Raw genomic sequence first — 21,926 nt, forward strand, 5'->3', positions numbered from 1 at the left:
GATGGTGAACAATCTCAGAGTTCGCTTACACTACACACGAAATAGTCCCGAAAGAAGAAGATTGCACAGCCGTCGCCGTAGCTCTGTTGGTAGAGCACCGGACGCGAAACTTAGAGGCCGTTGGTTCGGATCCCACTGGCGGCAGATCGTTGTTTTTTCTTCTGCTTTTATTATTCTCCCATTTACAAAAAACACAAGGTTTAAAGTAAGACATCATGTATGCTCCTTGGTTTGGTGACTGTTTTTCTTCCGTTATTTATGTCATAACGAGCACCTCTTCTTATTCCGCTGTCTGCTTTGTCGAGAGTCGACAATTTATAAATTATTGCCAAGTTAAAGTCCGTTCTTCATAAAAAATTGACACCTACTTTCTCACCTCACAACACCTAGTCGCCGCAAACCATGAGCCTCTGTCATGACCTTACTGAAATAAAAAATTCTACAGCGTCTATGACCCGTGCTGCGTATTGCCAAATAAATTGTCAAGTTCAGAAGACTACAAGCGCGTCTCGGGGCCCGAAACGTGACTCAGAGAAGTTTCTCTTAAACTCTTGCTCACAGGTTGCGTGCGCCCCAGGTGCGTGAGTAGCAGCAGCGGCGTCAGAACGTTACCATTCCATTCCATTCCAAAAACGTTTATTTCCATCAGAAATGGAGACCCCCTACTCCCTACCCCTGGCGCGCAGGCCTAGGGGCAGGGGTCGGGGCCTCCGCGACTAGATGCAGGCAAAGAGTTGCTGGCTCTTCGCGGCCTCTACCGCCAGATGGATGGCTTTCCTCTGCATGGCGGGGTCCGCGCTTTGTAGAAGGGTCTCCCAGGCTTCTCTAATATAAAGAACTTCCTGACAGACAGGACGGCAAAGATAAGATACCAAGATTTGGAATCGGAAGAAAAAGAGCTAGGAAACAGAGGTGCCCCACAAAGATCGTTACTCTCCCCACTCCTCTTCGATATGGCAATGAGGGGTCTCTCAGCTAACTTTGGGAGAATAAAAAACCTAAATTTCAGCATGTATGTTGACGACATAAACGTCTGGATAAACCAAGGTAGTGACGCAGAAATAGAGAACAAGCTGCAAACGGCTGCAGATACAGTGGTAGAGTACGTTGCAGCTAGGGGGCTTGCCTGCTCACCAGAAAAATCAGAACTCTCAATGTACAACCCCCAATCATTAAGGCTGAAAAAAGACAGCGATCTCAACATCATGGTCGGAAACCAACCAGTACCCAAAGTAGACAAAATAAGAATATTAGGTCTTTATATTCAAAGTAACGGATACAACGACGAAACCGTAAAGAAATTGGAAGGCTACGCAGCACAGATGACTGGGATATTCAGAAGAATTGCCCTCAAGGGAAGAGGGCTAAAGGAAAGGAGCCTAGTTAAGCTGGTACAAGCGTACGTCATCAGCCGACTCAGCTACGCTACACCATATCTAAACATCCGGGCCTCAGAAAGAGATAAATTGGACTCAATAATCAGGAGATGCTACAAACGAGCACTCGGAATACCCATAAGCACCTCCACCGAAAGACTCCTAGCAATGGAAATCCATATTACATGGAAAGAAATAGCCGAAGCAGTAAGGACCGCCCAGCAGGAAAGACTCAGCCAAACATACACAGGCACGGCCATTCTAAGCATGGTGGGACTGCAGACGGACAGAGGCATGCAAAAGAAACAGGATATTCCAAGAAAAATCAGGGAACAGCTGAGGGTTGAACCGCTTCCCAAGAACATGCATCCCACCTTCAATAAGGAAAGGAGGGAAAAAAGAGCTGAAGCACTACTCAAACGCTTCAGCGAAGTAAACAGCGAGACAGTGGCGTACACAGATGCGGTGAGCGGCAAACTGGCAGCAGCAGTAGCCTCGGTAGTAGATGGCCAAGGCAAAGCAATCTCGTCAGCAACAATACGCAGCCGCAATTCAGAGGTAGCGGAAGAAGTAGCAATAGCGCTTGCTTGCGTAGGCACCAAGGCAAGTTACATAATAAGCGACAGCAAAACAGCCATCTACAATTATGGAAGGGGCAGAGTAGCACCAGAAGCGGTGCGAATACTAGTTGGTAGGAAAATGCATAGGAAAATTAGCCTCATATGGGAACCAGCTCACACGTGAGTTCCAGGCAACGAGGCGGCGCACCTCTTAGCCCGATATCTCTACCTCCGGGCAAGGTAGTCGCCAACGTACCTAAAAACTTTCTGCACGCAGGCGTTGTAAAGGGACACCTCAATGCGCCTCTCAAAAGCAGATGAAAATATGTCACTTAAAAGAGGTGCGAGGCAAGAGCCTATGCAAACTCCTTTTTTTTTAATGAATTGGCGATTGTTAAAAGTAACGATGGTGGATGAAAGGTAAAACCGTAAAAGCTCTAAAAAATTGTCGGTAGATAACGTCTTGAAGTGGTAGATAGTGCCTTGAAGAAAGTGCATGCGCGACGTCAGCACACTGCGCCAAACCAAGTGACCTGTATTGGTGAGTGCAATTTTCCTGAAAACGTGAAAGCTGTGCTAAGCTGCGGTCTAAAGATTTGCGTTCAGCTTAAAGAAGAACCTGTACAAATGCTCTCGATAGTCAGTGATGTGGCGGCTGCAGCCAGCCCAGAGGACCAGGAACGCTGTATCGCTGAAGCCGTTGAGTGCCTTCGGAAAAGCGGCGGGCTTTTGGCCCCCAAATTTGAAATTATTTCCACTGCAAATTACCTGAAGAGCAAGGATCTTTCACTATTAGTGGGAGATAAGGGGGGCTGTTTCGCCGTGATGGCTGAAGCCATCTTCCGACAGAAGGCAAGCGCGGCTATGACAAAAAACTTTGTACCGAAGTCTCTGTCCCTAGGCAAGGTGAAGAAAAAGGCTATCGCCTTATGTGAGGAACCCGCCGCGGTGACTCAGTGGTTAGGGCGCTCGACTACTGATCCGGAGTTCCCGGGTTCGAACCCGACCGCGGCTGCTGCGTTTTTATGGAGGAAAAACGCTAAGGCGCCCGTGTGCTGTGCGATGTCAGTGCACGTTAAAGATCCCCAGGTGGTCGAAATTATTCCGGAGCCCTCCACTACGGCACCTAATTCTTCCTTTCTTCTTTCACTCCCTCTCTTATCCCTTCCCTTAAGGCGCGGTTCAGGTGTCCAACGATATATGAGAAAGATACTGCGCCATTTTCTTTCTTCAAAAACCAATTATTATTATTATTATGTCAGGAGCTAAACCTGGTTAAATTGAGAAAAAGCATCGACGCTGCTGACGTAGATTCACTGAGCGCATTCTTCACTGCCAAGACCCACAAAGAATCTATGCCGTTCAGAACTATTGTCACTGAGAAGGGCTCCTGGCTGGGCGCGTTGTCTCAATTCCGGCAGAAGCACCTTAGTGCTCTTCCTGTACAGGATCCTTTTCGTGTAAAGAACTCGAATGGTGTCATTGATTATTTCGCTATGTCTGAAACGTCATGTCAAACAAGCTATGCTTTTTCAATTGATGTGGAGGATTTGTTCTACTCAGTACCTCATCCTGAGCTTTTCCGCGCTGTTAGAGATTTTATTGAAGACGCAGGGGCTGTAGGCTTCCAGAACATCACGGGGTTGTCTACCGACAATTTTTTTAGAGCTTTTACGGTTTTACCTTTCATCCACCATCGTTACTTTTAACAATCATCAATTAATTCAAAAAGAAGGACTGTGCATAGGCTCTTGCCCCGCACCTCTTTTAAGTGACATTTTTATATACTTTTGACAAGCGCATTGAGGCGTCCCATTACAACGCCTGCGTGCGGAAAGTATTTAGGTACGTTGATGACCACCTCGTGGTAATGGACGCTTCTCAGGCTCAGGATATATGGATCGGGGTGGGCAAAATCCTTGACGTTTTTGTCAGCAACGCCTTTGGCCTGAGGTTTACGCACGAACTCCCGCAGTATAGTAGCACCCAATACGTTGATGTGTGCCTTATTTTTCGTGAAACGCACGTGTGCTGGCAGTATAATCCACGGTCGAAAAAACACAACTATCATTCGGCCCATTCCAAGCTCGTAAAAAGAGCTATTGCAAAAAACTACATCCGCTCTGCTCTGAACAAGTCTTGCGAACATCAAGTTCGTGACAGCGTTGGTGCCCAGTTAAGGCTTCTGGAGAAGGCCGATTTCCCGAAAGGAATGGTAGCCTCTGTAGTCGAAAGGCTGATTCATGAGCTAATGTCTGGTGGTCAGCGCAGGCTGGAAGAAAAGTCACGCCCCCAACAGCGGCCTATTGTGGCGCCATACTGGCATCAGTTCTCTCATCGTATGAAAAAGGTCGGCGACAAGTGCGGAGCACGTGTGGTGTTTTCGGCCCCGTAAAAACTGGGGCGGATGTGGTGGTGGTAGTGGTTTTATTAAAAATAATAGTAAAAAGGAAGGAAAAGATTTTTGCTAGCCCCGGCATCTGCCATCGATACTGAAGCACCTGAGCTGGGGCAGCGGAAATAAAAGACAGCAGGCAGAATGGAGAAATGAAATGAAAGAGGTGAGGGGACAGGAATAGAGGACAGGGGGAGAACGCCGCGTAAATGACGACAAGAGGAGGCCAGCGTGCAGAATAAAGTACACCAAAGCACTTGTTAAATGTGAGGTTGGCGTGGTATACAGAATTCCCCTCGCCTGCGGGAGAAGTTACATCGGCCAAACAGGGCGCTGTCTTAACGAGCGCTTGCTGGAGCATCGTCGGAATATCGATTCGGTAAGTGGCGGGGGCCATTTAGCTGCCCACATTCATCGTTGCTTGCACAAGCTGGCATGCAAAGCGTTTTTGAGGGTTACACGTGTTCTGCGCTGGTTCGGCACGCAGCGAAGCCGGGAAATTTTCGAAGCCCTATGTATATTGAATGAAAAAGATAAGTGTGTCAGTTCCCCATCTGTCGCGCTCGGAAAAAAGTTAATTGATTATTTGCAGGCAAATGTTATTGTAGGTTCAGGCAGGTAAATGAGGAAAAAAGAAAACAAAAAAGCCTGCGATGTGCTTTTGTACGCAGTTGGTTGATTTGCCTTTGTTTAGTTTAGATGCTTTCGTCATTTGTGGACCGACGTGTGTTGATAGCTGTGAACGGTCGGTGGCGGTAGTGGTGCTTCTCTGCATATAAAAGTCCCGCAAGGTGGCAATAAATATCAGTTGAAGTCCGGTGTTCGTGTTGTCTTTCTTCTCCCTTCGTCCTTGTTTCTTGCGCTGGTAACATGTTCCATAATAATGCAAACCAACTAGCCCAGCTGTCTACCCTTAGCTCGATTTAAGAACGTTAGCCATGGGAGCTTCAAATGTTTACCTAGGTGTGCTCAGTAAACGTGGGAAAGACCAAACCCAAACATCCACGGATGTTTCTTTTTCGGAAACATTCCTTCTATGCCACAATCAGCACCATCTACGTAATGGAGTTTGTAGTACTATTACGATTTACAGCCACCTTCGCTATATGCGGTATATTTCCTCGTTATATCAGGCAATAATTTTTTTGAACGTGTGTATCACACCACAACGAAATCTTTGATGCAATCCGGAGCCCGCTGAGACAAAACGGTTCGGCCGTGATGGCCGTATGAATGTCCTCCGAATGCACGGTTTGTGGCCGAAAGGTCATCGGTGCGAATCCCACACATTCTTTGAGCTTCATCTAAATTACTAAATTTATTCTAAGTAACCTGTCAAGTCATTTGACACTAGTTTGAACATTCTGCGTAAAACGGGTGGCCCTGAAATTTTATGCAGATGGTGGTCCCGGTGTGGTCCCGCTTCGACGCCCGCTTTACTGGCACATAGACATGACGTCCCAGCTAAACTTAGTAAATGTTTAAAAATATGACACGGCACTCTAAGAGGACCCGATAAGATGTATCTTACTTGCTATTGTATGGAACAAGTCAATATGTTTTTATTGTGGTTAATCGCATAATTAGTCGAGATTAATTAACCAACTTCGCAAGCAATGAAAGATAGCTGCATAATTCAAGTCAGAAAGTCGTATAACGGTCGACAGTACGTCCGATTGAACGGTTTCTAACATTTAATCTATTACGTATTAGCCTTTTTCTCTGGCTGCAGATGCCTGCGAAATGCAAAAAGATACCACGTGACATGCCAGCTTGCGAGCCGCGATTGCAGTGCTCTCAAACGTTTGGCGTAGGAACGAACAGATCATTTATTCCCTGGTGCTGCTGCTTAAAAACCGACAGGGAAGCGACGCAGCAGCTGGCTGTGCAGATACGCCAGCGGTATGCTTCCCCCACGGCGTTTAACGATAGGGGTAAGCAGACGCAGCCCTCATCACGTGCGCTGGGGTAAATCGCACAGCCAGTGCCTGCCTCACAGCCCTGTCACAGGTTCAGTGGCAGCATACCGGGAAAAATCATCTGTTCGGTTCTACGCGGAACGTTTGAGAGCACGGTAATCGCGGCGCTCAAGCGGGCATACCACGTGATATTTTTGTTTGCATTTCAAGGGCATCTGCAGTGAGCGAAAATAAAAGTTAATACGTAAAAGATTGAAAGTTAAAAGCTGTTCCATCGGACATTTTGCGGGCCGTTTTGCAACTTTCGCATTGGAATTTTTCGCCTATCTTCATTGCTTGCGAATTCGGCAAATTATTTTCAATTAACCATGCAATTAAGCACAATAAAAAACATATGACTTGCTCCACACAACAGCCAACAGGATGCATCTGGGCGCGTCGTCTTAGAGTGCCGCGGCATATTTTTAAACCCTGGCTAAATTTTGCTGGGAGACCCCGTTTAGCGGATCGAAGGTGTAGGTATCAGTTGAGGCGTTACGGGCCCACTGTTGCTATATAATATGGTGTGGTCATGTGGTAACTGTTTTCGTCAATTTGACCTTCATTGCAGACAGACGCGTCCTTGACTAACGTAAATAGTAAGAGCTAACGCTCTTAAAAGGAACCAGTATTGTTTCCCTTTATCATAGTGAGACAAAAGACGAAAGGTGTTTTTAATATTATGTACTACGTGAGGAATGTCAACCGCCTAAATTTCAACCTGCGAAACTTAAAAATTACGGAGGGAAAGTTTATTTTATTTGCTTCGCTCATTCCTATTTATACGCCTACTCATTAGAATAGAGTTGTTAAGCAACGCATATACTAGGTTCTGCTTTGGTCGCCAAGAAGCCAAAGCCCCTGTGGCCCTGTGGCGTATTCGCCCAGCGGTCTGAATGTCCTGTGTTCTATTTCCCTCTCTTTCACGTGAGATTTTTATTTGAGTTTGGTTTGTGTTTTGGGACTTGACCTGTTCTGGTTATCGGGTTTCGTTGCCGATGACCAGTATAATGTTTTCGCATTAATACGTATATAGTGTTTCAAAAGGTATTGCTGCGACAGTTAGACGAGAGAGGCTTCTGTGATACTTTAATCACCGAGCGACACTCTGATTAGTGTCGCATTGCTCGAGCGTCAAGGCTTGAGACGAAAACAAAGAAAGCAGAACAAGAAAAATAAAGTCAAATGGGAAGGAGAATAGAGGTCCACATTAGGACAGAAAATATGCAACTTCGTTGTGCAACTTGTCACTCCCCAGCAAGAACTGATGTTATAGTTTTTCATAGTAATTTGTACCGATGGAGAGGGCTTAACCGGATCGTAGAGGTCACCCGACTGTGCCCTACTGAGCCCCTCTGAAGGCCTCTCCAATGTCTCTCCAAATGACCTTGTCCTGTGGCAGCCACAGCCACCTTATCCCCCTCCAAACTTATTAATTTGATCCTCTCAGCACTCGCTCCCACCTCTTGATACGCCTAACTTCTTTTAGGATCCGGACCATTGCCCTTAACGACCATCGGTTGCCTTGACTCCACTCTACATGCCCTGCGCAAACCCAATCCGTCTCCTTGATTTCGCCTAGAACATCATTAACCTATTTTTTCCCTGAAACATTTTGCTCTCTCCCTGACTCTTAACGTTACACCTATCATTTTCCTCGCCACAGCTCGCTTTGTTGTCCTCAATTTAAGTTGAACCATTTTCGTTAGCCTCCATACTTCTGCCTCCAAGGTCACACTTCAACTCTTAGGGCAACGGTCACACTGCAGCTATTCGGACACTTCCTATGCAGAATTTAGCTTTTTGAAGTTTGAAATGTAGAGAGTGTTATTTATGACATATTAAAGTATTAGCCCTTTTCATGCACTTCTACTGATCTTGATTCTGGCAACTTTATTAGTCAGAAACTCAAAACACACTTTTAGGAACTCGCATACATGCAGTAGAAAGCAAAACGAACTGCTATGTTTGCACTAGCTGTTTTGGGACGAAAATTTGTTAACATTGTCTTTTAAATTTTTGCGCTCTTCCTTATTTTCAGAAATGGACTGGCTCAGCCTGACGTTGACAGCCGTGCTTATCTTGGTACTATACGTCATCCGCTTGTCTCAGCTCAGAAAAAAGCGCATTCCAAAGGATGCCAAGCTACCGCCTGTTCCGCCAGCTACTCCTCTGATTGGCCATACCGAATACCACCACCAACATTTTTTCGCTACCACGGCAATGGAATGGGCCAAAAGCTACGGTCATACGTTCAGGTGAGGAAATAATTCTGTAGCAGGAGGTCTCGCAAACCTCATAACTAGAAAAAAAAGCTAACGGTGCAAAAGTCGACAGTGCCCAGAGAACTTCGTTTATTCTCCTAACAGGTCCCACCTAGGACACAATGCGGTAAAACATCACTACAATGCTTGCCTCATTTTATACTCATCATGTGTACAGATATATTGTAAGCCTTCTCAGCATTGCTTATTCATTCGTAATAACTCCCAGCAATACAGGAAACAGAAACGTGCGTGATATTTTTACTTGCATCACAAACACAAGCAACGTGGTACACATCAAGAGCCTTAAAGATGCACATCAAACGCTTCAGAGCAACCGCTGTAAAAAAGAGGTGGACTATCTCTACAACACAAAGGTGCGTGGCCGTTCAAGCAAACGCACGTCAGGATTCCTGAAGGAGCGCTTGTCACAATAAGCTCTGCAGCTGCATATTTATGGAGCGCAATAATAACGAAAAACTTCATCTAACTTCGTTCCTCGCGCGGCGCTGGGAATCGGTATGTGCCACGCTAATTACACATAACAATATCACATCCCATACAATGCACTCAAGATTAGTTCACTTTTGCTTTATTAAAGGCGTCCTATTTGATTAGACACTACATAAGGGTTAGGGTTTGCACTTATTAAGGAAAAGTCTCAATAAATATTTAGCATTAAGAAATATCGGTTAAGCGTTTAAATCGATTTAAGCAATGCCCACGATGTCACAGGGTAGGCCGTTCCAGTTTGCAGCTTCTCGAAAAAAAAGGAACCAGGAAATGTAGCACTGCATGCGACGGTGGGAGGGCAATTTCAAGTAGACGACCGGTGCTTTGAGATATGTGGTTAGCCGCTGGGATTTCATCATCATCGTCATCAGCCTGACTACACCCACTGCAGGGCAAAGGCCTCTCCCATGTCTTTCCAATTAACCCTGTCCTGTGCAAGCTGCGCCCACCATATGCCCGCAAACGTCCTAATGTCATCCGTCCACCTAATCTTCTGCCGCCCCCGGTTACGCTTGCCTTCTCATGGAATCCACTCCGTTGCCCTTAAGGACCAGCGGTTATCTTGCCTTCGCAGTACATGCCCTGCCCAAACCCACTTCTTCCTCTTGATTTCGACTAGGACGTCATTAACACGCGTTTGTTCCCTCAACTCTGCCCACTTCCGGTCTCTTAACGGTACACCTATCATTTTTCTTTCAATGGCTCGCTAAGTTGTCCTTAACATAAGCTGAACTCTTTTCGCTAGCCTCCACGTTTCTGCCCCGTACGTAAGTACCGGTAAGATACAGCTGTTGTACACGTTTCTCTTGAGGGATAGTGGTAACCAGCTATTCATGACCTGAGAACCTGCCATATGCGCTCCACCCGATTCTTATCCTTCCAGTTATATACCTCTCATGATCCGGATCAGCTGTCAACAGATTAGCGAAACACTTCACTCGTAGATTTAAAATTTCTAAAAAAAAAAATTTCGGGAGAAGTTTTGTAATTCTTGAAAGCTAGAGTTGAGAAAAACATGCAAACTGTCCGTTTGACATAAAATATTTGTACTATTGTCTGGCGCCAAAACAGTGGGTATGTGGATGAGCGCATGGACAGACTCGGACCGGCCGCAGCATTTCAAAACGCTGCTGGCGCAAATAATCGAAAACACCGATCCTTGGAGATATAATTTTAAGCCATCTTGATAACATTTTGTATGCTGGGAAGGTTTCAATGCCATAAAAATGATAAGGTAAGTACATACCGTTCTCGTTATTTTTGATTGCAGCAAGGGTTCATGAATTGCAGACCAACAGCACCATGGATATTCGAATATTAAGGATTCTAAGGATCAGGTGTGCTGGACGTAGATCTCCGGTCTAAAAAACCTCTTCCTGCTTTCTAAAGGCACATCTGAACCTCGGAAAGTGTTCAGCTTTCACCTGAGTCTGACAAATGTGTCGTAGAAATCCTGTCTGCCGGTAAGGGACGAATTACGGCGCCAATTGCTTACGGTCAAGCTATGGGGAACTATGTCGGTGATGAAATGAAATAAGCCACGCTTTTTGCTCATTCAAACAAACAAATTCAAACAAATTAACCGTGTTGTGCACTAGAATTTATTATGTGTGTTATTATGTGTTTGAAGTGATGTCATTTATTTATATTAAACAGGTAGGGGACCGAGGACAGTAGTTTATTTTTGTACTCCTCAGACGCTCCTAATATGACTATTACATGAAAGAAAATACAATGCAATATAGAAAATGAATCGGCAATGAATGACACTGAGTTTAAAGCATATTTTATTTAATAAAACTCCTCTCCATTATATGCTTCTTTTCTGGTAGAGCTGGGCTTTTCCTCCTGTCCGCTTGCAATTATCACCGCTTCGGGTGGCCAACGACACCCACCTGTTGGGTCAACATCGTACTGCGCTCAATACTCAGTTTCAACCAACCTACATGAACCAGCGCCTCGCTCCTTTTACTGCATAATGCTTTCCTGATCTCATCTCGCCAAAGGGCCGCCCATTCTCTCCTTATCAGCCGCAGTTACAATGTAGTTTTCGCTGCTTTTTTGAGCATCAGCCACATAATTTCAAACGCACACTAAATTAGATATGCCTTTACACGTACGAGTGTACGGAAGGGGAACATTCGTTAAAGCTCAGGAAGAAATGTAGACGCGAATGCAAATGCTGTCATCCGCATGTTTGATGCAAAACAAGCGAAATTATTAGAAAAGAGCATATAAAGAGGCAACTTCACCTATTTTTCATTGCAGGGTCAAAGTGGGATTCACAGAGCTCGTTATTGTAAACGACTACGATGCCATAGAGAGGCTGTTTTCGAGAGATGAGCTGCTGTACCGTTCGAAAGCTTGGCGTCTCTATGGACTCTCTGTCGGCTGTAAGTAATTCATACTTCAAGACTGAAATTCCTCCTGCAGTACCTGTGTAAAGACCTCACGTCACTGCTGGTCAAAACAGTGTATGCCGGATTTAAGATGGCTACTGATACCAAGTGCCCAAGTACCCTGAGAGCATGGAAATTTAGGCGGGACTATGTGCATCCCTCTGTATTATTGGAGGCTACCAAATACTCACGTGCACAATCAGCTTGTAAAGAAGCCTTAGCTCGTGGTTGAGAAGGAGGATCATGACTGCCCATTAGTTATCGTTAATCAGCATTAGAGTCTTGCTATATAGTTAAAAACTTTTTTTGTGTTTAGCTTTATTTGTTCAGTATTGGAAATCTAATGAACCTCACTGTAAATGTAGGTCACTTTCCTTGCTATTGAAACAATGAAACTGAAATCTGCATGCTAAGGAACAATACACATTGCAGATATTCCTAAATAGTGACAAATATGCGTGAGCAGAAATTGAAATACTGTGGTGAATTGAAAACTTGGCCAATATTCATGGGCAAAAATTTTGAAAATCGGAAAAATAAAGTTCTGGTACATAAATATATAACATGATGGTCCATTGTTTTTGCATAAATGCCAAAATATTTCTTAAAATTTTTTTTCCATCGCTCCCATCGAGCAGTTAAGACTCCGTAGAAAACCAGTGGGGAACGCTTTTGGCGATAGCAAAAACGTTAATGGCTCAAAAATGCAGTCCTGATGATGGGAGATATGCGGATATATTGATGGTTATAGTGAAATATTACAATATATGAAAAAACTGCCCTTATGAATTCTTCCCCGTTCAAAAATGTTTTGTACAAAATTTTGGGTATGCTGAGAATCACCACACCAACGTCGTTGATAAATTGTAAATTTAAGCCAATAGGACACAGGCTACCGTAATGAGTCTTTTTTCAACCCAATCTTATTAGTATAAAGAATAAATTTTATAATTAATCCTAAGCTTGCGCGGAAATTACAATATCTGCTTATTTAATTTTCTTGCACGCTATTCTATGTTTGTGGATTATACCCCCCCCCCCCCCCCCCCCCCAATTACTACCATCATAATAACAAGAGAGACGAAACTCGTGGTTTTTGCAGTTGCTGACAGCAGAGTTGTTTTTGTACTTAGCCATCAGTCTGAGTGAGCCTTAGATCAGTTGTTTTGAACAAGATGCCCGTGCCTTAATAGAACATTTTAGCAGGGCAATGCCATGACGGGGAAGGTCCAGATTTGCCAAGGTTTTTTGACGCCAGTTTGAGGTCTGTCCTGATTTTGGCTACATGAGCGCAGAAATACAGCGTACACCGGCAGGTGAAATTACGGGCAGGGCTTAATTATTATGGCGGCGTTACAGCACTCTGTAGGCCGCGGCTACTTTTAAAGCACATCACTGCACGGACATGAAGAAAAGCAAACCTTCCTGCAGTTGAACAAATTTCTTATAAACCAGTTAATTTATAGGCTTGAGAATGCGCGGAAAACAGTAATCCTTTAGTAAAAAACGGGTGTGCTAAAAACGCATTTCGAACGCAATTATTAATTCCATATTTATTTAGCCTTTTTTGTTTCTATGCTTAAATTGCATTACGAATGCTTCCTAAGTACGCTAGGAGTAATACTTTGATCACTCTAAGAAATGCATCAAAAATACATTTTCTGTTCGCGTAGTATATTTAATCTGCATTAAAAATATACTAAAGTATACAATTACTACATTACAAGTATATTAATATATACAATAAAAACATTTAAAATACACTAAAATATACATAAAATAAATTGCATTACAAGAAATATAGACTAAAATATACAATTAATGAATTAAAATAATAACTATGGCTTGGCTGAAAAAACGTATACTAGTCGTATTCACCTGATCATACTGATCAATGTTGTCAGCATCCGAAGTAATGACTGAACTGGCTATAAGCATAAGGAGACAGACAATCTCAGAGGAAACGCGTTGTCATCAAGAAGTCTATGACAATGGAAGGTCACGTGACGGGACCTGAACGGGAATGATGACGCCACGCAAGGAAATGCCGACGGAAAGTGACATCATCAAACGGGAACTGCTCCGACAACTGTGATTCTTGGCTTGGCTTATACATACCCCTTTACAGGAGACACATTATCTTGCGCGGTGAGGCGCTATTTGCGCAAAGACTTTGAGCCCCCAAATTGTCGCACAAACGTCGGAGTGGTCGCGTTCGAATCTCCGGTCTATCTAGAACCGAATTCTTAGTCGTAACTTGCGTCAGGCATTGGTCAGGAGTCGAACTGTCAACCAACAAATACATGGGCGCTAATGGGAGCCGGTCGGCCTTGCCAGCCGGGGTCCTTTTCGCTGGCGTGTTCGGGCCCGCAGGCGCGCATAGCGTCATTTCCAGTATAATGCTTCTACGCTGTACACACGTAAATTAAATAACTGGTGATTGCCTTTCTGCTAGAAGTTAACATAAATAAATGGACGAAAGAAAGCGGAGAGTTTACACTGTTCCGGAAACGTGATTTCCAGGGCTAGGTTTTTCCACAGCAGCTTGAAGTGTGCTGCAAATGTGCTGCAAGTGTGTTAGAATTGAGTATACTTTGCAAAAATTAATTTCGTATTTACGAAAGTAGAGTTTAAATGCATTGCCAACATGTCATTTCCCGAAACGCGATTTCGAGCACTAACTGTTCAACAGCAGCTTTAAGTGTGCTGCAAATACGTATACGCGGACAGCTCATTCGTTAGAATTGAAGTGTACTAGGACACTTGCAATACATAGTCAGCATGCAAAGGTCATTTGGAGTACTAGATTTGGAGTACTAGATTTTTCCACGGCAGCTAAAAGTGCGCTTCAGATAGGATTAAAAGGACTGCCCGTTTGTTTAATTCGGAGTATAATTCAGACGAATTAATTTCATGTTTACGAAAGTACACGTTTAATATACTTACAAGATGCTAAAACAGCATTTATATTTTTTCACGTATTTGAAACGTCATTGAAGCATGCTCTAAGTAACTTATTTTTGGTATATTTCAAAAATATATATTTAGGATACCAAGCATAAAATTTCAGGAACATATTTCAGGCATATATTTATTGCATTCACGAATACAAATTATGTTAAAATACATTATAAATATCCCGAAGTATATTCCAAGCGTATTAGTTTTCACTAAGGGACGACAACAACGCGTGATGAAGACACAGAGAGCGCACTGAACGTTTCTTTGCTGTTTATAATCCTCACATATTTCTGTTGGCTGTACACCACGTAATACAAGTAATGTTCTTGGAACTAAGGTCCCTAATCGCCCTTCTCTTTGCAAGAAAGCAAATTCCGCAGTGAACCCACAAAGCCAGCTTGATTTTCATAGTTATCCCGGCCTGTAGCGCTACTACGGACAAGATATTCGCGTATTGGAGCCACATTCTGTGCACTACTACTGACAAGATATTCGCGTATTGGCGCCACATTCTGTGCACTACTACGGACAAGATATTCGCGTATTGTAGCCACATTTTGTGCACGGCGTGTTGTTCGCAACTCGCGCAGATCCCATGTCCCTGGAAGGTGACGCGTGGGTCCAGAATCGACGATTCTGCATCCGAGCGCTCCGAGACATCGGCTTCGCAAAGCCGTCCATCGATGGAGACATTGTGGTAAGGAAACGCCATTGGATGCTCCGGGTGCTGTCCCTTGTGTTGCCGTACTCATAGGCCGTATTTAATGAGCAAGTCCGACACCAAGCGCTGAAGAAGATCCACCCAATGTTGCTCAGGCAGCCCTGCTGATATTTTTGTTTGATTAACTTCCGAGCCACGATTCGAAATTCGTAATTTTTCATGGGGAGGGGGGCGGGGCAAGGGAGAGGAAAGTAAAGACACATTAGAAGGAAATTTCAACGCAATGAGCACCTATGCTATCCTGACAGGATACTGTTCGAGAATGGTGCTAGTTTTTTTTATGTGTGAGACGATGACTACGGTGCTGAGAAACGTGGGTATAAAAGCCGTTATTTTTGACCCATTTATAACTTGCGAAACTCGAGGACGTTATCACGTTTATGCAAGCAGCAAATAAAAGATAGCATCTTATTGCCCGGAGAATGAAATTAAAGGAACACACAACCTCAGTTTCCCGGCCAATCTGACGAGAACTTCTTGAAACAAATTTGAGCATCTAACGCCTCCAAGTTGTTTGCACGAAAGAAACAAGCAATACTGCGGTCAGCAGCGTGGCGGTTTCTGGCGCGTTCTCTGGTCGATGCTGATTGCGAGCACTTGAGTTCGTCACACCATTAGAGAGCTGGGGATAAGAGACATCATTGGAATTCATGAACAGAAATTCCTGTTGCCCAAAGATCCCCAGGTGGTCGAAATTATTTCGGAGCCCTCCACTACGGCACCTCTTTCTTCCTATCTTCTGTCACTCCCTCCTTTATTCTTTCCCTTACGGCGCGGTTCAGGTGTCCGCCGATATATGAGACAGATACTGCGCCATTTCATTTCCCCCAAAACCAATTATTATTATTATTAAATTCCTGTTGCACATATTATGGACTAAAAACGCTTCGTCCTCACTCCCGAAAACACTGCAGGAATAATGCTGCCATTGCCACCGGAGCACTATCTCACGACACTCTCCACACTTCTCAACCGAAAAGTTTAGAACTCTAGCACAAACCCTTCTAATATCGAAAAAAATCCGATTTCTAGTTGTCTGAGGCCAGCTGCACCTGCAGAAATAAAATAAGCAAAAATTTAAATATGACCACGACTGCGCCTCGCCTGAGTTTAGATCTAAACACGCGGCGGCGCGAACAGATCAGCTCCGCTGGCCACTGTACGAGAGCACTGGGCTACCGCCACTTATTCTCTCTTCATGGTAAAAGAAATGGTTACAGCAGCACCAGCAACCAATTACCCTTCGTGTTTAATTGCCACTAACTTGCGCCGTGCATCGCATGGCGTCGTCTTCATCAGCCTCCATCCGTGCGCAATGGATCCCGAACACACCTAGAGCATGTAGTCAACACGCCTGGAACACACAGAGCACATAGTGCGCTACTAGTAAGGTGCCCAAGCACCGATTTCGCCGATCTTTCACTGCCGCCTGACCATGAACAACGCAGGCTCAAGGACAGCACAGTGAGGTATGGAAAGAAAAATGATAGGTGTAACGTTAAGAGACAGCAAGGGCGCAGAGTGGGTCAGGCATTGAAGACGGGTTAACGACATCCTGGTCGAAGTGAAGAGGAAGAAATGGACCTGGGTAGGGCATGCAATGTGAAGGCAGCATAGCAGATGGTCCTTTAGGGCATGCGACAGACTGGATTTCAGGGCAAGGGAAACATAGCAGAGGGCGGCAGAAGTTAGGTGGGCGGGTGAGTTTAAGTAGTTTGCGGGGATAGGGTGGCCTCAGCTAGGACAGGAGAGGGTTAATTTAGAGAAATGGGAGAAGCTTTTGTCTTGGAGTGGGCGTAGTTGGCTGATGATGATTGTTACTACCTAGGAATCCAAGGCTTGCGCCAAAAGCGAAATGAGACTCGACTTGCTAGTGCCCAAACTTCGCATTTCAAATCAAATATTTATCTCATGCTCGCCATGAACATGGTGGGATGAGAAAAAAAGCCGCTGTTCTAAGGAGCTTGACGAGTTCCCATCCCCCATCAAATACAAGGACAGAAAAATACAAAATGAAAAGTATTATATGAAAAAACGGCTTAGATTTATGCAATAATAGATTTTCACATTTTTGTGGACGCCGATAACTGAATGAGAGAAAACAAAAACACTTGCGAGCCGCAAACACTGATTACATTAATTTGTAAAAGCCTGCACTGGCAAAAAAGTGAGGAGAGAAAATAACAAAAATCTTTTAAACTATTTCCGTCTACATTTTACACGCACAAAAAGTTTATGAATCTCTCTTCCGAGAAGGTTACCACATCAGCACCCATTTCGTGGAAGTTATTTAGTGTTTCCGGAAGTAAATAACGCAACAAGGAGTCACCGTAGTTCGTCTTGTTTAAACTAACCTCCCAATATTCTGGAAGCCGTGTCGGATATATGTGCGTATTGAGGCGGAGATCTTCTAATTTTCATATAAAACTGCATCTATTCTTTGCTTCGTTCAAATCCGCTGTAATGTTTTACCTGCAGTGCAGCGATAGTGCGCTTTTTATTTCTGACGTATTGCTTTTGATTAGCGTCGCGGGTAAATTACCGTGCGCGCCCTGAAACACTGCCGACAAACATGGTTTACTCGATACCACATCGTACGAGGCTCGTGCAAAATGCCTTCACGCAAGCTTGCAAAAAAAGTCACTTAAGTAAATAGCATTAGTGTTTCGTAAATTTTAGTAACGAAAAGAGTTCAGCTTAAGTTAAGGACAACGCAGCGAGCCATGGAAAGATAATGATAGGTGTAACGTTAAGAGACCGGAAGCGGGCAGAGTTGGTGGGGGATCAAACACGGGTTAATGACATCCTAGTCGAAATCAAGAGAAAGAAATGGGCTTGGGCAGGGCATGTAATGCGAAGGCAAGATAACCGCTGGTCCTTAAGGGTAACCGAGTGGATTCCAAGAGAAAGTAAGCGTAGCAGGGGGCGGCAGAAGGTTAGGTGGGCGGATGATATAAAGAAGTTTGCAGGCAAACGGCGGATGCAGCTGGCAAAGGACAAGGTTAATTGAAGAGACATGGGAGAGGCCTATGCCCTGCAGTGGGTGTTGTAAGGCTGATGATGATGATGATGATGATGATGAAATTTTAGGCGGAGATGCCGAGACAGCTGATGTTTAACGTGGTTTTTCTCTTCATTCGATCCAGGATGAATGTCACCGGCTAATCGCCCGCATATCTGAGTCAGCAGGCCAACCGATTGCCGTTGAGAAGCTTATCTTGCCTAGTGTTTCAAACAACACTGTCGCACCAGTCTTTGGCGAGAGTTATCCTTTCGACCACCCGAAGCGCAAGTGGCTGGACGACACTCTGCGGAATCTCTCAGTCGCCGTCAACAAGACCCAGCGAATCACACCCGTCAGTTTCTTGAAAGGGCCATTGCTGAGCAGCATAGCTTTCCCCGGAAGGCAAAACATCCAGAAGTACTTCCGGGCATTGGGCGACTTTACGAGGTGAGTTCATTTCAAACTAGCTTCCTCAAATCTCGGTAGTGGCCTTCGGAAAGATATTGTCACGTAGTGGTGGCGGCAGTCCGGTAGTCCGCCAGTCAGGCAAGCAGTGAAATGAGCTTCAAAAATAGACAATTTATTGGCAGACGCGTGCCCACAAAGAACTAAATGACTCGGCTGCGGCGTTCGTAACAAGCGCGCTGTGTGGTCGTCGAACAGATTCACTAGAAGAACAACGCTAATTTGACAAGGACTGAAGGAAGGCACACATTGATTTGTCTAATTCGCACTGCTCTTCGTGAACATGGCATACCAACTCGCCCAAGCGTCAGTCCTAACGTCGAACTGAGTGGCCGCCGCTCTGGACCGCATTCAGTTTAAAACTAGCAAGGAACCATCGAGATAACGCGCCAAAGAAACTGCAACAATCTTGAACAAAGCGGCAGGAGTCCCGCCAGGCTGCGATCATTCTAGATAAGTCTGGTCGCCTCTCGCGTCACAATCAAAATGATAAAGCCCAGTGCCGGTGGCTTTGAGTGCGAACAAGCCGTTAAAAGATTCGTGGCGATATCGTGGATAAGAGAATAAATGATGAGGGAGAGTGTGCCGATGTAGCAGAATATTCAGAAGTGTTCTGGCGCGTGGAACAAGTATACAAGCTGAGGCATACTGAAAATCATTGCCCATCGTCCTTGGCTACTATCCGCTCCATTTATGATTACTGATGTGCGGAGGAATTGCGCAAAACAAGCACGCCGATAAAACAAAACTGAATGAGGAAAACAAGAAACACTCTGAGGCCAGTCAACCGCTTTAAATACGAAAGTATTCTACGTGCCTACCACGTATAAAAAAAGAGTATTTTTGGAGATCTTATAGACACGTAACTAATTCCCCGTCTCTTTACTTTCAATCAATGTTCGATCTACCGTTTGCATGTTTGCATTCCCTCCGCTGGGGTAGCTCAGGGTTCAGGGCGGACAGCTGCTGAGATTGAGGACGCGGGTTCAATCCTGGCAGCGGTTGCCATGTTTTTGATGGAGGCGAAACAAAAGACGTCTGAGTACTGTGTAATAGCAGTGCGTGGTAAAAAGAGCCCTACGTGGTCGAAATTAATGGTGTCCCTGAAAACAGTTCTCCGATATTTACTACCTATAAGCATTTCCCTTGCCGTTCTTGTGGTTCATCTGCTTCAATGTGCCCGTTACTCTTCCTCCTGCTGCCGAGCTTCACAAATGTCTTTGTTTCTTGTCTTTGCTGCTTTATACATGAAAACTGCTTTCTGCTATATTTTGCGCATATTTTATGTTCATCGGATTCACTGTTGTTTATTGCATTTTACACATTTAGACGCAAGAAACGATGACGATACAGATAACGATGTTTTTCTTTTGATAGGCTAACAACAACAACTTCTGCCCCAATCAAGAGTAAATGCAGGCATAATGGTCTTTCCCTCTTGCAACACCAAAGCAATCGCCTTCTTTTCTGCGTCCTTTAGCTAGGCGCTCGCCTTCTCCGGAAGCCTTGCAATGTTCTTCAGCAGCCGCATTTTCCTGGCGTTGTCCATGCAGTCAAGCGGCCTTCTAGTCTAGCATGTAACCCGAAAAGCGATCTCATTCGACTAGACGCTTCGCATAGTTTTCCTGTGATCTGGCTCAATTTCCAGCTTAAGCAGTTCGGACGGCGACATCATTCAAATGCAGAAACGATGCAGAAGCGTACGCGCCCGTGACCCGACACCGGCCTGAAAGCTTTCTAATGTAAACCTAACCTTAACTCCGTACATCTATCTCGTCAGCTGGTACAGCTGGAGACCGTCCAGCGCTGATAGATAGAGTAAATGAGACTTAGGGTCGTATTCTATAAGCTGTCCGTTTTTTAATATTTATTCTTTCGCATCCATTTGCTCCTCTGTCATTGATCACTCAGATATACCCGCGGCTTCCTATCGCCTGTGGGAAGCGATCCGGCCATTGGTTATTTGGATACCGGCCCTCACGATTGGCTGATATCGCAGGCAGTGAGAGCCTAGGTCAGGTCAGGTCGCCTGCCGTTTGCAGAGCGCTGCGGTGCACCATATGCGGCCAGTGGCAGCCAGTGGTGATATTCGGTTGCCAACCACCCAGTAGGCGGCTCGCTTCCCACAGGCCACTGAAAGCCATGCCTATATCTTAGTGAGCAATGGACAAGGGACCAAATGGAAATTAGAAAACTGACAGGCAATTGAATACGGCCCCTGGTTAATGGCTGTGCTCATGGATGGTGAAACGCGGCCTGTGCTTTTGGGTTCACGATTTGTTGCTTGTTGGAGTGCGTTGCGTAATGACGGAAACTAACGCTGCTCTGTCGCCTCGCTCCTCAAGTCCAACTAGAAATATGTACTCACCGCTTGTTTCGCAGGGCAGAGGGTAGGCTTTTTCGCACCGGCGTTCGCTACGCCCACCACGCGACAAGGAAGACGCTGTTCTGGCGCATGAGGTGCCCTGGTGGCAGAGCAGCACATAGGCACCAGGGAGCCGACTGAAAATTTCGCCAAATATCGTTTCGGTTTTGCTCCGTGTTCTACTTCCGTTGAGGCGTCAGGCCACCCACAGCCCCCAACAGCTGTAGCAAAAATCATTTTTGGCCCAACAAAAAGGAATGATACAATAGGCATTGGTTCTATTTATGAAATTTCCTCTCTGAGCGAAAAGTAGTTTCTAATGACGAGTTATTTTGTAAGGATTCAATAATTTTAGAAAATGATGTACCGAAACATAAGATAATACAATCTTAATCGAAGAAAAAAGTACGAGGAAAAAATACAGGGCGGCACTTTGTTAACCTGAAGTGCTGTGAGGCGACAGCCTTTAGCCCGGTTTTGCTGCTTGTGTCACTGATGTGTGGAAGTAGCGTAGTGGTTAGCACGCTCGGCTGTGGAACGGAAGGATGGTGGTTTGCATCCCACCGTGCACAAGGATTTTTTTCTTAATCAGTGACAGCTATAGTGTGACAGACTTCACGGACGGACGGACAATGAGCCATAAAGGCTTTAGCCTTAAAAATTACACCTCCTACAAGTTTTAACATTATGGTCGCTTTCCAAGCAAGCATTGCTAAAATATTATTTCTCTCATTTTGTCTTCACAGAAACGAAATCTTTGATCGGGAATCTTTTGGCACCAAAACGTCGAGAACTCTTATTGACGCCTACCTTGAAGAAATGGCCGCGCATAAAAATGACCCCAATTCACATTTCACTGGTGAGTGATTGATTTTGTGTCATGAATTTTGCCATTGAGCGGATCTCCTCGGGGGTAGCTATTAGAGCGGTGCGTTTTTTTTCAAG

The 21,926-nt window shown here is 44.8% G+C and overlaps 1 protein-coding gene across 2 annotated transcripts in view; it reads left to right on the forward strand.

Moving 5' to 3' along the window:
• Positions 1-21,926, forward strand: part of LOC144105412 (vitamin D 25-hydroxylase-like) — a 39,919-nt gene that overhangs the window by 1,012 nt on the left and 16,981 nt on the right. The window contains exons 1-6 of one of the 2 annotated variants that reach the window (XM_077638530.1): positions 4,226-4,710; positions 8,331-8,547; positions 11,335-11,459; positions 15,017-15,123; positions 18,294-18,598; positions 21,728-21,840. In XM_077638530.1, the coding sequence (XP_077494656.1) occupies positions 8,333-8,547; positions 11,335-11,459; positions 15,017-15,123; positions 18,294-18,598; positions 21,728-21,840 (865 nt within the window). In that variant the 5' untranslated portion in view covers positions 4,226-4,710; positions 8,331-8,332. Of the gene's footprint in view, positions 1-4,225; positions 4,711-8,330; positions 8,548-11,334; positions 11,460-15,016; positions 15,124-18,293; positions 18,599-21,727; positions 21,841-21,926 lie in introns of those variants that run through there. The other variant, XM_077638529.1, reaches the window with a different exon arrangement.

Source organism: Amblyomma americanum, chromosome 9, assembly GCF_052857255.1.
Source record: "Amblyomma americanum isolate KBUSLIRL-KWMA chromosome 9, ASM5285725v1, whole genome shotgun sequence".
Taxonomy (NCBI): Eukaryota; Metazoa; Arthropoda; class Arachnida; order Ixodida; family Ixodidae; genus Amblyomma; species Amblyomma americanum.